Below are 16,060 nucleotides of genomic sequence, written 5' to 3' on the forward strand. Positions count from 1 at the left end.
CTCGCATAAAATTGTGTGCGATATGCCTAATACAGTAGACATGCTTAGACGGGGGGTCGTGCCAACCATTTTCCGGATTGTTGTATGCGCTGTCAATAGAAGCGTGCCTGTCCGAAATCAAACAAAGATCAGATTGTGGAGCAACTCTAGCTCGGAGATTCTTCAGAAAGAAACTCCAAGCAGCAGCTGTTTCGCCTTCTACCAGAGCAAAGGCTATGGAAAAATATTATTGTTTCCATCTTGCGCGACCGCCATCAGCAATGTTCCTTTGTATTTCCCATACAACCAGGTTCCATCAATTTGAATAATCGGCTTGCAAAAACCAAATCCGATGATGCATGGTCGAAATGCCAAGAAAAGTCCAAGGAAGATTCCATTACCTTCGAGAGGGGTTCCGTCTTGGGATTGTGCCAGCAGTGTCTCCAATATAGTAACAATCCCAGGTGAATACAATTGAAGTGCATCCAGGTAGCGAGGAAGTTGTTGGTAGGATTTCTCCTAGTTGCCGTAGACTATTTCAATTGCCTTCTGCTTCACTAACCAAGCCTTTCTGTACGACGGTCTATATTTGAACACAGAAACGCAATGGGAAATAATCGTCTTCACCTTCAGTGATGGGTCAGCTTCGACGAGAAGTATTATGGTATGACATATCATGTCATGACTTAGTTTCCGACGATCTTGCGCCATATTTGTGTTAACGCAAGCGTGGGCTTGAGAAATCGAACGTATCACCCAAGCATTAACTTTCTTCCTAAATGATGCCTTCATATGTTGCAGCTCCAGTTGTTCGTCCACCTGTTGCAGCGCCGTTTGTTCCATCTGTTGCAACGCCGGTTGTTACTCCATCTGTTGTTGCGCCAGTTGCTTCCTCGAGTTCGGCTCCGATTTCCATCGAGAGCCTAACTGCCGAAGTTTAACAGAAGGCTACTCTAGAGTCGGCTCCGTCGTCCCAGAAAGCGGTTAGGTTCCCTAACCGACCTGATTACGGTCAATTGGGAAGGAAAATTCAAGTTCGTGCTAATCATTTTCAGTTGCGAGTGGCTGATAAGGATCTACACCACTATGATGTAAGTATAGTTTGCTCATAAGTTTTTTGAACTTTAAGTGTATAGTTTTCGTTGTTGTTTATTATGTTGGTAAGTTACAATGTGGTATCAGGACTTTCTAACCTGTTGCAGCGTCTCCTCCATCGTCTTTCTAACCTCATTCTTTTATCATCAAGATCAGGACTTTTCAAATTCCCACTTATATGAGAATCAATTGGGTTAAACTTGACTAAAGCACGCTTCATATATATGAATGTACTAGTACTCATTGACTGTGCTCATACAGTATCCTACAAGATATTGTACAACATGTTTAAATGATAACACCTATGTTAACAAATGGGCAATAATTTCTACACCTCTTGGAAAAAACATTGGATGAATAATCGAAACAAACCCTAAATTAGGTGTATTTTCCCATTAGGGTTTCATGATCATGAGAGTAATGTGAGTGGAATGTAATAACAGAAAAACAGTAAAAGTAAAGAAAGTGTAATTACCGGGAATATGAAAAGGAGGAGGTAGGTGAACAAGGGTTGGGTTTGGTTTAGTGATGTTGAGTTCACTCCGTTGAGTTCAAGAACGAAGAAGATTTAGCGGTTTTGTGGACAACTTTCGACCGATTTTCTTCGAAGGGTCCGATCGAGTTGGATGCAAAACTTCAAAGATCGGGGTTAACATCTTTGACTCATTTGCCAAGTGAAGTTCGCAACCTTTGACAGTATGAATTTATGCTACAACTTAACATTCCCAAGCATCATTAGTGGAGGTTAACATCTTATAAGATGATTTAACAATATAATAATTTGACAGATGTTTTGAACATAGAATAGCATCCTTCCGAAAAAAGGAAACCTTATTAAATTCTTCTTTCAAACATTGTTCCAATTCTAATTAGCAATTGTCTTCACTAGTCAAGATTCCAAACAGTGTTTTCTTCAATCTGGTTTCTTAATTTACCCATGTTTACATCCTCTCTAGTGTTGATAACGAGAAGAGTCTTTGATACAACACTGCAATAGCTATGATCATTTTCCATGCTTCTATTTCTGCATGCTCATGAATCATAACTCTTGCCTCTGCAGTGTCTAATTGATATCAAATCATTGTGACACTTGGCATTATTATCAATTAAACTGGCACTCATGATCAAACTATTATCACATAGCTAACACTTCACAGACATGTTTCTTCATTCAATCTATTATCAAACTATTGTTTTGCCTTGTTTTCACTGCGCAAATCACAGTTTCTTTAAAGTATGTATGCAAAGCTATCATGTATGCTTTGATTCTAGTTTTAAAAATAAAATGCTTCCAGTAGTAATTTTCCTTCTTATCGATGTAACTCATTAATTGGAGTTTTTATTTCTAGCTTGTAATAGATAAATGACAAGAGCCAAAGTTACTAGAGTCCACTGAAATTAGAGAACATAACCTTAGATTTCCTTCAAATACAAATGTGGCCATGATAAAATTTCTAATAAAGTGCTTTGAGTCAGAGTCATGTAATGCATAAACTCATCAAATAAATTATAAATACAATACAAAACCATTTTAAACATGGACCTCAACATACATTAGAACTTAATATGTTACACACATGCATAAATAACAAAAACAGTTAACCACACAAACAACACAGGCAATTAAAGGTTTCAACATTTTAAACAAACATATTACAAACAATTGACAAATAAATATTCCATGACATATTACATGAGCTCAGGTAGCATACTAGCTCATCATATTACCCTCCAATACCTTACTGATTGGAGCATTCCTATAGTTCATACTATAGTACAAGATAAATAAGATGAATATAGTATACCTCATTCTTCTTGATTGTGTCATCTTCTTAAGCTTGTTCTAACAGCTTGTTCATTGTTAGAAGGTAGTGAAAGCAGAGACTATATACACAACATGAGATCCTTCTCGGTCATTAGAATATGAACGATGCTCTAACAATTGTCCTTTGTCATCGTATTTAACCAATTCAGTACCACCATCTGTTCCAATAATTTCACTATTTCTTGTACAACATATTGGATAAAAGTACCGAGTCGGAACGACAACAATAGACAAAACAAAGAGTCTTAGTCCAGGACGAATGCAGTCCGTATTCTTTCATAACTCATATATTAACAAAAGAACGGTGCTCCATAGCCCCATAGATTAAGGAATTCACCAAATACCCACAAATCACAATTAGTTGATTCTTGGTCAAAAACATTTGGAAAATACATCTCAAAACTTCTCTTTCCATTAAAATGAAATGCAAAAATAACATAGTCGTTTAAACCATCATGACAAGTCCCTGTAAAACAATACAAACATAATACATTAATACAAGTCTCAAATAAAAGCACATGAACTATAAAAACACAATATAACAGGCTCTATATCTTTTGTTGGTCAGAGATGAAAACATATTGCCTATTATTTATGGCTTGCAAGTCCTTAATCAGAAGCTTTATGAACCACTCCCAAGATTCCTGTCTCAGCCTCTACAACAGCATAGGCAATTGGAAATATTTGATTATTCTCATCCCTTCTAACAACAACCACCAATTGTCCCCCATAGTCTCCTTTCAAAAAATATGCATCAAATCTTATTAATGGTCTACAACTTCTTACAAATCCAGCTTTACATGTTTGTCTATTATGTACAGTCTTTGACAAGCTCATCAAATAAAGTTGCAACTGGCCAATATTTGTTTTCAACCCTCTTATTGAACCTCATGTAAAACAACTTTGTGAAAAAGTTGAAGTCTTGGGATCCTACTTAAATTTTGGGAACCTCTTGTGAAATTATACCCGAGCCTACATAAGTAGTCTACATGATATAATTCTCACAGCTCCTATTTCTATAATATCCAACACTTGGGTACAATCTAGGGATGTCAACGGGGCAGATATTGTTCGGAGGATGTTTCTCCGCTCCCCGCCCCGCCCCCAAATTTAGTCCCCATCCCCATCTCCAATCCCCGCCACGGGGGAATATTTCCCCCCATCTCCATCCCCACAGATCCCCACAGATATCCACGGAGATCGAATCTTAAGAAAATTTCTACACTTTTTGATCAAAAATATGACACTAGTATTTTGTTATTTTTTTCCGTATTTTTTAAAACGCATATATTTGCATCTTTATTTTATAAAAAAAATAAAAATACATCTTGCATCAATAATAAATAAAAAAAAGCAAAAGAACTTGATGTTGCTAATATTTTTTATGTAAAAATAAATAAATAAATAGTAACATAACTTGCTACTGTGCTTCCACTAATTTACTACAACAATACCGATGTCGTCCAACGCAAGTGGTTGATTATTTGTGACAAATTTATAACTTCTAATGACTCTTCATTTTCTAATACATTGATATTTTTCATGTAAAATTATATAATTATATAATATATAAAATATATAAATTAAAATATATCGTCGGAGTCGGGGAATCCACGGGGACGGAGGATACTTTTCCAATCCCCGCCCCAAAGTGTTATTGGGGGAACTTTTCCCTCCATCCCCATCCCCACGGGGAAAAAAATCCCCAACTTCGGATCTCCGCACAGATATTCCCCACAGGATCCCCATTAACAGATGCAATTGACATCCCTAGTACAATCTACTATCATGAATCTCTTTCTCTTCACTTGTTTCTCGGCTTAGCTTCACTTTCTTCCCCAATCAAATTTAGATTTCACCTCTTCTTTATGAGGTTCATCCCTACTCCACTGAATTTCTTGTTCAAATTTCACACCCCTGCACATAGTATTTGCATTTGCGTGCATATAAAGCTTTGATATCACTGAATGATTGAGTCAATCAAATAGTTATCTCTATTGTTTTCTTTGAAGCATTCTCCTATGCAGTGGCGGAGCCAGAAAAATGCTTAAGCCCGGGCAAAAATTTAAAAATTAAAAGAAACATGTTGGTGATTCTGATTGTGGACAGTGTGTGAAAAACGTTGTTCAGAGAGCTCAAGATGAATATATGACAGGGAAGTAAAATAGTATTAACACAATTTTAAATTCCTTAAATTTTCACATCAACCTAAAACTCCCCTTTGTAACTTTTGAAAGTCACGCTAATTGAGTATTGAAAACGTTCCTGACATGCGTAATGACACACAACAAACACCTTCAGTTTAGTTTGGCCTCATTGAAGATAAAAAAGTTAGCTTCTAAAGTCACGTTATTATTTAACTAACACTCATTCTTGTACTTTTTAAAGCAAAACAGTAAAGAATTACAACTTTTTATGTACACACCATTTATAAAACCTAAACTTTTTCTATCTTCATCTGTACATTATTTGTTCTCATTCTAAATACACATAAATAGCACTCCTTACTATAGTGAGTATATGCAACTCATTCATCTCCACATCTACTCATGTTTTAAGGCAATCCACAAAAATTGCCATGATTTGGTCCATTAGTACTACACACAACCCAAATTGAAAAAAAGCTATAATTCTTTCTTTGAGTATATCTTTGTTTACAAATCTAAACACAACACATTTTGCAGAATTTTCGTCTAGTTACACTACATTGATCTATAAAGGTTGTTCAAAAGAAACTTTCACGGATCCAAGTGGATTATACTCCCAAACACTTTCCACTCTCTTTGGTCCACTAGTTTAACAATCTACCAAAACAAAATTCTACAAAACCATTTCTGGCAGTAGCCAAAACAGTATAACATGTTTGTTTCAATGTAGAGGAGATCTCAACAATTCAGAATGCTACAACTGTGCAAACAAGCTTCCAATTTTGTCCAACAAATCAAGGTTCAATTATAAAAAATCATGCAAAGCAAAAACAAAATAACGGAAGAAGAATCTCGGTTCAGAACTTTTACCGAACACTTGGTGGGCATAGCGCAAAACGACAAATTGTACCCCAATTCTTCATCAATTCGTCGACCACAGCCTGCAACAACAACAAATAACAACACCACAACAATGTTATAGTGAAAATTGAATTGAAACAGAAGAAAAAGAAGAAAGAGTGGAGTCGTGAAATTGAAAGAACAACTAAGTTCTTTGTTTCTAAGTGTGTAGTTTCATCTCCCTCCTTGTATCAATATGGAGCAGGTGGTCAGTTTATTAACGGCGAATTCAACATTACTCCTCTTTCTTTTTGAAACCGCCGACAACTTTCTCGTTTAGGGGACGGCGAGAATGGCAGATCTCCGGCATATGATGGTGAAGCATGGCCGGCGGAGCCTGGGCAGCTGCCCTACCTAGCCGGGCGCTGGCTCCGCCACTGCTCCTATGCAAAATTCAACCAATCATGAACGGTATAAAAAATGTTTGTTTTGACAATGGCATCTAAATAAGAAACAAAGCTATCACTGTAAATAAGCTTATTGCAAATAGTTAACCTATAACCATTTCATAACGATATGTTAACAATAAGCCGATTGCATATAGTTAACCAATAAACATTTCATAACATATTACGTTAGCTAGTGTGGCATTCTGACTCATAAAAAATGTCCTCAAACTCAGTAACCTACAAATCCATTCAAACTCATATTACTCTATCAGCACCTTACAAATGCATTCATACCATATGATTTCAGAACCTCATTCCTCTTGTTTGTGTCGATTATCTTCTTAAGCTTTTCTAACATTATCATGAACCTCATCAGTACAATCTACTCCATTCTCTTATTTCTACTATCATGAACCTCATCCCTCGTTTCACCACTTGCTTCACATTTTCCTCATTAAGTTCTACACAACTTTCATGACCACCCTAATCAATTTTAATTTCCACCTCTTCCTTATGACTTCTATTCTATCCCAATTCAACCAAGTTTCTTGTTTAAATTTCAAACCCCTGCACATATATTGGCAAGCATATAAAACTTCAATATCATTGTATAATACAGTCAATCAAATGGTTATCGCTTTTGGTTGTTATCTTTGAGGTATTTTCCTCTGTAAAATATGTAAATATTTTCACTTGTCTTTTTCAGACTTAAAATCAAATATGCATGCTTTGTGAAACAGAATTTCACTCAAACCGTGCAGGGGAAAAGCAACTACTTTGGATACAACGGCAAAGACAGTATAAAAATCCAATAAGAAATTTTCACTTCAAAATAAGTATACAACAACTCTAATCAAATTTCAATAAAAAAACTCCAAGTTGTAATTCTAGCACTACTTAGTGTGTGTTTGGAAACATGGTGGGCCACCACCGCCTCACGTTTCACACCCTTTCACCGTGATATTTAAGAAGCTACAAGTAGTATCTTTTACCAAACGTGCGGCTTTACCGTGATTTTACCATAATTCCAAACATAGGCTTAGGATCACGAGGTGGTTTACTTTTGATGATTCTTATGATCTAAAGTACTACAATTCACTTCAGCGGTCATGTATAGATCATTAGTTTGAAATTAGTTATTTTTTCTGGTTTGAAACACATAGAGGACAACCGTAATTAGAGAAGAAAACCTTCTATTCTATTCAAATACATATGTAGTTATGATCAAATTTTTAATGAATTGCTTTGGGTCAAAGTCATATAGTTGTGATCTTGATCAACATGCATAAACTCATTAGAATAATTTACCTTTAAGCATTAACAAAAACATATATTAGAATAAAATCCAACTACATACATAAATAACAGTGAATCATACATAGTCATTTAGGATCAACCTGCATTGTTACATTATGAACTATGCTCTAGTTCATTATAAATATCAAGAAAATAATGAAGGAGAATACTTCAAACCTTATTCTTCTTAATCTTGCTTGTTGTCACCATCACTCGGGAGTGAAAGTAGAGAATCTATATACATAATCACTTGCAATCTAAGATCATGATTAGAATAATAATGTTGCTCTATAAACTGTCCATTTTTCATAACACTTCACCAATCCAACGCCATCTTCAGTCCCAATCCCAATAATATCACCACTCTTTGTATAGCACAATAGGGAAAAGTCCTCGGTTGGGATGAGATCAATAGGAAGAACAAGAGTCATAATCCAAGAGGAATCCACTTTGTATTCTTTCATCACCCATATTTCAAGAGTATCATTAGAATAATTCATAATATATACACTGAGAAATTCTCCATATACCCACAAATCACAGTGGGAGGGATTAAAACATGGCAAATGCATATATGAAAGTTTCCTTTCCATTAAATTAAAGGCAACGATCACTTCACATGCATAATCATTATTAAAACCCAACCAATGAATAACTCCCTTATAGAGAGACCCGCCTTTGGACTCTTTGGGCTCATACTGGAAGGTACAAGGGAAATGAGGACCCTCAACTTGTTTCCATGTATTAGCTTTCAATGAGAAATACTCCAAGTGTAATGTTGGATCATCTAAATTATCATGCTGAGACAACGAAACAACCAAATAATCATCGGTCGAATCGTCATACGCAAAACCATATAAATATTTAGCATCTAAATTGAAACCAAAAGGAGATAAAGGTATTTGTTTGTGAACTCCAGTGGATGGATTCCATATGTAGATGTTAAAGATCCAACAGCAGATAAGTATGAAGCCTCTACACGACCCTTTAATTGCATAACTTGTAAAATCCTCTGGAAACATAAAATTAAGGTTGAGTGAAACAGAAGCACTGTCATCGTGAAGCGATGCTTCTATGGAACGAGCTTGGTGAGTTGATTTTGATATGAATAGAATTCTACGATTGGCAAATGTGAATTATGAGAGATAAGAGAAAACCACAACTTACAAACACACTTGAAACGTGTAAGAGACTTTACCGGCAACCTCAACAAGATTTCAATAATCAATTCATGTGGCAGAAACATGACTGACCCCTCTAGGTTAGAGATGAAAGAATAATTGACCTCCAAGCCTCCAACCCAAGAGCCGATTTATAATTTACTAACAAAATTTCTTCACCCACCTCCTAACCTTCTTGCCCATCCCTGGTGAATTTACTACAATATCCCTTGTTTCGGAAGTTCATTTTCGAAAAGGTACTTTTTTTTGTAAAAAAAAAGGTGTTTTCGGAAATGTATCTCCGAAAACGTGTTTTTTTTAATATAAAATATTGTCATCTCCGAAATAAAGTTACTTTTCAGAAAATATGGTGTTTTCGGAAGTTCATCTCCGAACGCACCCCCCTTGGAGGAATTCGGAAATGAACTTCCGAAATTATGTCTGGACAGAAGAAAAATGCAAAACAAGAACGATTCGCTTTATTTAATCGGGTGAAGATTACAACGATAATATTACATAAGATTAAAGTTACATATTGTTAAACACGGGTAGGTGGGGATGAGTCAACATTTTGATAACATCGTCCGCAGATCTTTGAAGTTTCGCGTCCAACTCGATCGGGCCCTTCGAAGAAAATCGGTCGAACGTTGTCCACAAAACCGCTAAATCTTCGTCGTTCTTGATCTCAAAAGGTGTGAACTTAATGCCTCTCTCGTCGTTAAGCGATGGCGAGCGGTACTCGAGCTTGACAACCTTTCGATTCTCGGGATAGTGCAAAAGCGTGTTGAGCGACGGTATCAACTCCGCAAACGGCGTATCGCGCGAGAAGCGAAATTGGAACGGCATCGGGTAGCCGGTTTCAAAGTACACGAATGCTAGGTGGGGGTAGGTTTGTGTCATTTGTGTTTTGTGGTGTGAAGAGGATGAAGAAGACTGTGTAGTATTTATAGACTTATTGGAGCAATGATGGTCCAACAAACCTTATCCTGCCTCAAGGGACTTTTCGGAAATGAATTTCCGAAAATGGGAGGCAGAGATGTATATTTCGGAAGTTCATTTCCGAATTATGCAGAAACAGACATAAATTTTGCATTTTGTTGATTGCTTAGTGTGTTGTGTAAATTGAACAAATGAAATTCACATTAACCATAAATTAGACAAAGATGACATAAAACATACTTATATTAATAGTGAAGGAGGGAAATTTGTATATGGAGATTGATTGGGTTTTGGAGAGGGTTTGGAAAAGTTTTGGAGAAAAATGATGAAATAGTGAAGGAGGGAAATTTGTATATGCAGAAATATTTTCGGAAATGAACTTCCGAAAATATTCACGGTTTTGAATTTTTTATGCCTTCGGAAATGCTTCTCCGAAAACACCACTTTTTTGGTGTTTTCGGAGATGCATTTCCGAAGTCAAAAAAAATTCAAAAAAAAAATAACTTCGGAAGTTCATTTCCGAAGCAGGGGTAGTTTTGGTTTTTCGCTGGGGGTGACCCCCATAGGGAGGTGGGTAAAGAAATTTTCTTTACTAATACATACATTATACACATACAATTCATTCGTTTTTTGAGCTATGCACAAATTTTAAGAATAAATTGATTTTAAAAACGTATTTCTGAAATAATTCCAAAAATACATTTTCTGAACTTATTGAATGAATGTTGTGCCTAACTCATCAAAAAAGTTAATTATTAAAATAAAAGTTAGTACAATAATATGGTTAATTATTAGTGTTAGAGTTAATCATCTAATTCGGGACAAATTTAACGCTATGTTAAACAATCGTAAGTGAACTTATATAGAAGTTGTTTCTATCGGAGACTGGTCAATAACAATTTATGTGTTTAAGAACAAGTTAGAGAAATGATATAGAAAATCATTCTCCTAAAACTTGCAACACATGTAAAACAAGTAAAGATAATCGAGACTAAGTCACCGAACTATGAGATCATTACATCAATCTAAACTTTCTTAGTGCTTAGGACAAACTTATCATCAATCCAAAGTACTTAATGTAATCTCATGATTACTTTAAAGTAGATTTGAAATGATAAAAGTTCATCAATACTAATCAAACCTTAATTGAACAAGATGAATTCTCAAGTCCAATTGATCAAAAGATAAAAATAGAAAGTTGAGTTGAAGAAGGATGAGGTTGAATAAGAGATGAAATCAAGGTAGATTTTGAAAAGGCATATGACATAGTGGATTGAAAATTTCTAGAGGATGTGATGGCTAAAATGGGATTTCATGAGAAATGGAGGAGATGGATTTTAGAATGTTTCCAATCTTCATCGGTTTCAGTTTTAGTGAATGGAGGCCCCACCAAAGAATTCAAGGTAGGTAGAGGGTCGAGGCAAGGGGATCCATTGCCCCCTTTCCTATTCTTATTAGTAGCAGAAGGTTTTAACAGACTCATGAAAAAAGCAGTTGAACAGGAAAAAATTTCAAGATATAAATTTGAAAAAGGAAAGGAAAGCTTATCTGATCTCCAATACGCAGATGACACAATAATTTTTTTCGAGAAAACTCAAAGGTGTATTCTGTGAAGGAGAATTATAAGGTGCGGCGAGCGGAAAATAGAATTGAGGCTTCTAAAGATTGGTTTGAGATTTGGCTTAAGTCGGTTTCGTCAAAAGTATTATGCCTATTCTGGCGATTATTTCACAATAGACTATCAACTAAAGATAATTTAGTTATAAGAGGCGTCATAGTCCAAGATAGTAGCAAGTGTAAGGGAGGTTGCGATGCGGTTGAAACGAGCTCTCACCTTTTCTTTGAGTGTCTTATTTTTGGAGGTTTATGGTATCATGCCATCAGGTGGTTTGGATTGTTAGTGGTTCTCCCAAATGATGGTTGGGAGCATTTTGATCAGTTTGGTGCACTCGTTGCAAATGTTAGAAGTACAGTTTTAAGAGTTAGAACAATATGGTTCGTCTGCATATGAATTATTTGGAAAGCAACAAATACATATATTTTCAAGAACAAGGCAACAATAGTGAATCAAATGTTTGAAGGAGTTCAAAGGTTGTCCTGGTTCTGGTTAAGCAACGAGCATAAATCTCTTCGATGCAATGTACAGTAGTGGCATTTGGATCCATTGAGAATTCTTATATCTTCTTATGTTATTGGATCCAAGGGTGGATGTAGTGTCTCAGGAGAATTTGTAGCAGGCATTATGTGAAAAGTAGTGTAATATAGTATGTTGCCTGGTGGATCTCTTGCAATGATGCATTTGAGACACATCGTTTCATGGCGGGTTTGGAGAATATGATTCGAGAAGAGTTGCTCTTTTGGTATTGCCCTTGGGATGCTGCTGCCAAAGTTGTGGTGTCGTGTTTTCGAAGTCTTTGGCTTGTGTGCATCAGAAATTTGCGGCAATATGAGAATTAAAGATATTTGTTTAGATTGTTTTAGTATGTAATCACGTGGTGTCAGTTAAGAGTGGAGATTTTTGCAGAATCATCATCTCGGCACCGGATTGAAGTTGTCAGGAAATTGTCAAAATGTTTCTGAAGTGAATGTTGTTCTTCAGGTAATCTCTGGATCTGGGATTGGCGGCTCTCGCTATTGAGGAGGTGAAGTATCCATATTTCTTTCTTGGATTTGCAGTTGTTTTTTGTTTGGTGTTAGTTTTGATATCAGTGGTATTGAAGGTGTGGATGCAATTCTGAAAATGCAATATAGAGTCATTGGTGTTGTCTGCATAATTTTGCTGTTGGTTTAATGCAGTGCTAGTTTTAAGGATTTCGATTTGAATGTGCCTTGTAATAGAAAAATGATCTGTAATAGACTTTTATGTAATAGTGGTGGTGGGTTTCTAAGAGAGAGTTTGTTTAGGGGGGATTTTCTTTTGTGGTGGCATATATATTGCCCTTTAATGGGAAGGGACAAACTCTAATGTTGTTGAATTACCTGTGCACAGCTTGTGCCGGGCTAATTCCTTTAATATAATTCCTTTAAATCTTTCACCCATTCAACTTTGGAGGTCTTGTAAAATAACTTTTGCCCAGCACCTATAATGGAATCACAGATAGATAATTTCCATCCATTTTAACATGTAACATGTAACTGTGATTTTGATCTTTATCGACATGCACAAACTCATCAGATTTATTGATTTCAATATGTGACTACTAGTACATTAGAACACAATCTATTTACACATGCATAAATAGCTGAAACAACAATCAAATAGCTATCACTCTTTGTTGTTTTCTTTGATACATTTTCCTCCATGAAGAACCAGTCATGAACAGATATAAAAATCGTTAAGTTAATTGTTTATTTTGTCAGTGACACCTAATAAGAAACAAGCCTTTAGTGCATTTTAAAGTTTTGATTTTCATTATTAGAACGGAAAATACTTTAAAAACATCTCTTGAACACAATATAATATCTCCCACATGCATGTTTACATAATTTCTGCTTTTCTTTCATCTTATCCCTAGTAAAAACAGGTAAGTTAAAATGAAATATACACTCTTTTTGTGAAACAGAATTTCAATCAAACCATGCAAGGAAAAGAAACTACTTCAATACAACAACGACAGAGACATTATAAAATTCCAATGGGAGGCCAAAGATATTTTCACTTCAAAAGAAGATATACAACAACTCTAATCAAACTTGATTAAAAAAACTCCAATTGTAAGCTAGCACTATTTAGGTTCACGAGGTCCTTTAGGTTTGATGTTTCTTATGATCTAAAAAATTAAAATTCATTAAAGTGGTCATGTATAGATCATTAGTTTGAAACACAAAGGACAACAACGAAAATTATTACTTTCCATTGAAATTAGCGACCAAAATCTTCAATATCATTCAAATACATATGTAGTTATGCTCAAATTTTTAATAAATTGCAGAGTCAAAATCATGGTTGTGATCTTGACACATATTAGAATAAATCCAACTACATACATAAATAACAGTGAATCACACAAAGCTGTCAATGTTACCAATAAACAAATAGTTACCCATTCAAACATATGATTTAGAAGAACTTCATTGCAAAGACTATACACACATAGCCATTATTACATTATCAATTATGCTCTAGTTCATTATAAATATCAAGAAAATAGTGAAGGAGAATATTTCAAACCTCATTCTTCTTGTTTGTGTCATCTTCTCAAGCTTGCTTGTTATCTCCATCACCAGGAAGTGAAAGCAGAGAATCTATATACACAGTCACTTTGCATCTAAGATCATAATTAGGATAAGAATGTAGATCTAGAAATTGTCCAATTTTATCATACTTGAACATTCCATCTTCTTCATCTACCCCAATAATATCACCACTTTTTGTACAGCACAATGGAAAAAAGAGCGCTTTTGGGCAAACGATGAGATCAACGGAAAGAACAAGAGCCATAGTCCAAGAGGAGCTCACTTTGTATTCTTTCATCACCCATATTTCAACTGTATGATTTCTAAAATCCGTAGTATATAAGCTGAGAAATTCTCCATATACCCACAAAACACCACATTGCAAAGGATGTGGCAAAGGCATATATGAAAGTTTCCTTTCAATTAAATCAAACGCAACAATAGCATTATTGCATAAATCATAACAATAAGCCAACCAATGAATAGCTCCCTTATAGAGAGACCCACCTCTGGGCTCATGCAGTAAATTATACCTATTGGCAAAAGGGAAGTGAGGAGCCTCAACTTGTTTCCAAGTATTAGCTTTCAATGAGAAGTACTCAAAGTGAGGATCTTCTAAATAATCATGCTGATACGTTGAAACAACCAAGTAATCATCTGTTGATTCGTCATACCCAAAACCAAAGGAATATTCGGCATCCAAATTGGAACCAAAAGGTGAAAAAGGTATTTGTTTGTGAAGTCCAGTGGATGGATTCCATAGGTAGATGTTTAAGGAACCGCATAAAAGTATAAAGCCTCTACATGAGCCGTTAATTTCATAACATGTAAAATCCTCTGGAAAGATAGAATCGAGGTTGAGTGAAACAGAAGCACTGTCATTGTGAAGCGATGCTTCACAATCGATGGATAGAGATTCATGAGTTGAGGTTGATATTAATAGAATTCTATGATTTTGTGTTTCAGAGTTAAGTTGAAAATGTGAATTAGCAAAGTGGGAATCATGAGAAATAAGAGAAAACCATAACTTACAAACAGATTTGAAACGAATAAGAGACTTTACTGGCGATCTCAGTAAGATTAGAATGATCAATTCGTGAGGCACAAACATGATTGGTTTTCTGAGTTGCATCGCTATTAGGTTAGAGATGAAATATAAAACAAGAATTGGGCTTTCACCAAAGAGCCCACTTATATTCTGGTGTAATAAACAATGTCTATTTTTAGGTAAAAAACTAAAAGAATATTTGTTGATTAATCTTAATAAAGGTTTAAATATATATACTGTCAAAATATATATATATATATATATATATATATATATATATATATATATATATATATATATATATATATATATATATATATATATATATATATATATATATATATATATATATATATATATATATATATATATATATATTTGACAATGGTTTAAATATATTTTTGAGCCATTTATTTTAATCAAATTTATTTTTCACATCTTATTTTTAAATTTGGTTTTCTGTTAGCTCTAGTAGAGCTGTCAAAATAGGTTAGCCTATAGGGGTCGGCCCGTCAAGCCTGAAAAATCACAGGGCTTGGATCTTAAAATTAGAGCACTTATTTTTCAGGGTCTTTTTAGTCCATCCCTAAAAACCCGCTACCCATTAGGGTTAGCGCATATGGGTCGTGGGTAGCCCATTAGGCCCGCATAATTATAAATTTTTAAAAAATATATTAATATTTATATTATCTTACTCCAAAATAGCATATCGATTTTTCTCACCTCACTAAATTTTATCTCTATTTTATCCAATCTTTCTCTTTTAAATATTATACATTAATATAATCAATATTTTTTCTTCGCATTATATTAGTTTTTCTCTTTTAATAAATATTCAAGTATTATTTTATACAATTTAGACATATATTGTATTTAGAAACACATTATAGTATTTATAAGAGATAATATAGTACTTAAAATTATTATGTTTAAAATAACATAATTTAAAATTTTATTTATAATAAATATTATGTATTTTTAATTTTTAATTTTTTTTAAATAAAAAAGCTCATTTAAGGCCGGGTAGCCCGAAGCCCATCTAGGGCCGGGCTCGGGTAGTAAATTTCGAGTCCATATTACATCAGACCTTTTTGGTCCAGCTCTAA

At 34.7% G+C, this 16,060-nt stretch overlaps 1 protein-coding gene and 1 long non-coding RNA gene across 2 annotated transcripts; both read right to left on the reverse strand.

Moving 5' to 3' along the window:
• Positions 1 to 1,768: 1,768 nt before the first annotated feature.
• Positions 1,769 to 8,932, reverse strand: LOC131632399 (uncharacterized). Its single transcript, XR_009292997.1, has 3 exons — positions 7,809 to 8,932; positions 5,917 to 6,902; positions 1,769 to 3,365 (listed from the first exon to the last, which is right to left on the reverse strand). It is a non-coding gene; the product is annotated as an uncharacterized LOC131632399 (long non-coding RNA).
• Positions 8,933 to 10,911: 1,979 nt separating this feature from the next.
• Positions 10,912 to 15,071, reverse strand: LOC131603469 (F-box/kelch-repeat protein At3g23880-like). Its single transcript, XM_058875785.1, has one exon. It carries the CDS (start codon positions 15,036 to 15,038, stop codon positions 13,929 to 13,931), a length of 1,110 nt encoding a protein of 369 aa, XP_058731768.1. The 5' UTR covers positions 15,039 to 15,071; the 3' UTR covers positions 10,912 to 13,928.
• Between the last annotated feature and the right edge of the window lie 989 nt (positions 15,072 to 16,060).

Source organism: Vicia villosa, linkage group LG1, assembly GCF_029867415.1.
Source record: "Vicia villosa cultivar HV-30 ecotype Madison, WI linkage group LG1, Vvil1.0, whole genome shotgun sequence".
Classification (NCBI taxonomy): domain Eukaryota; kingdom Viridiplantae; phylum Streptophyta; class Magnoliopsida; order Fabales; family Fabaceae; genus Vicia; species Vicia villosa.

Bases quoted from the DNA above. Each gene is read 5' to 3' on its own strand.
- LOC131603469 (XM_058875785.1), bottom strand. From the start codon at position 15,038: ATGCAACTCAGAAAACCAATCATGTTTGTGCCTCACGAATTGATCATT.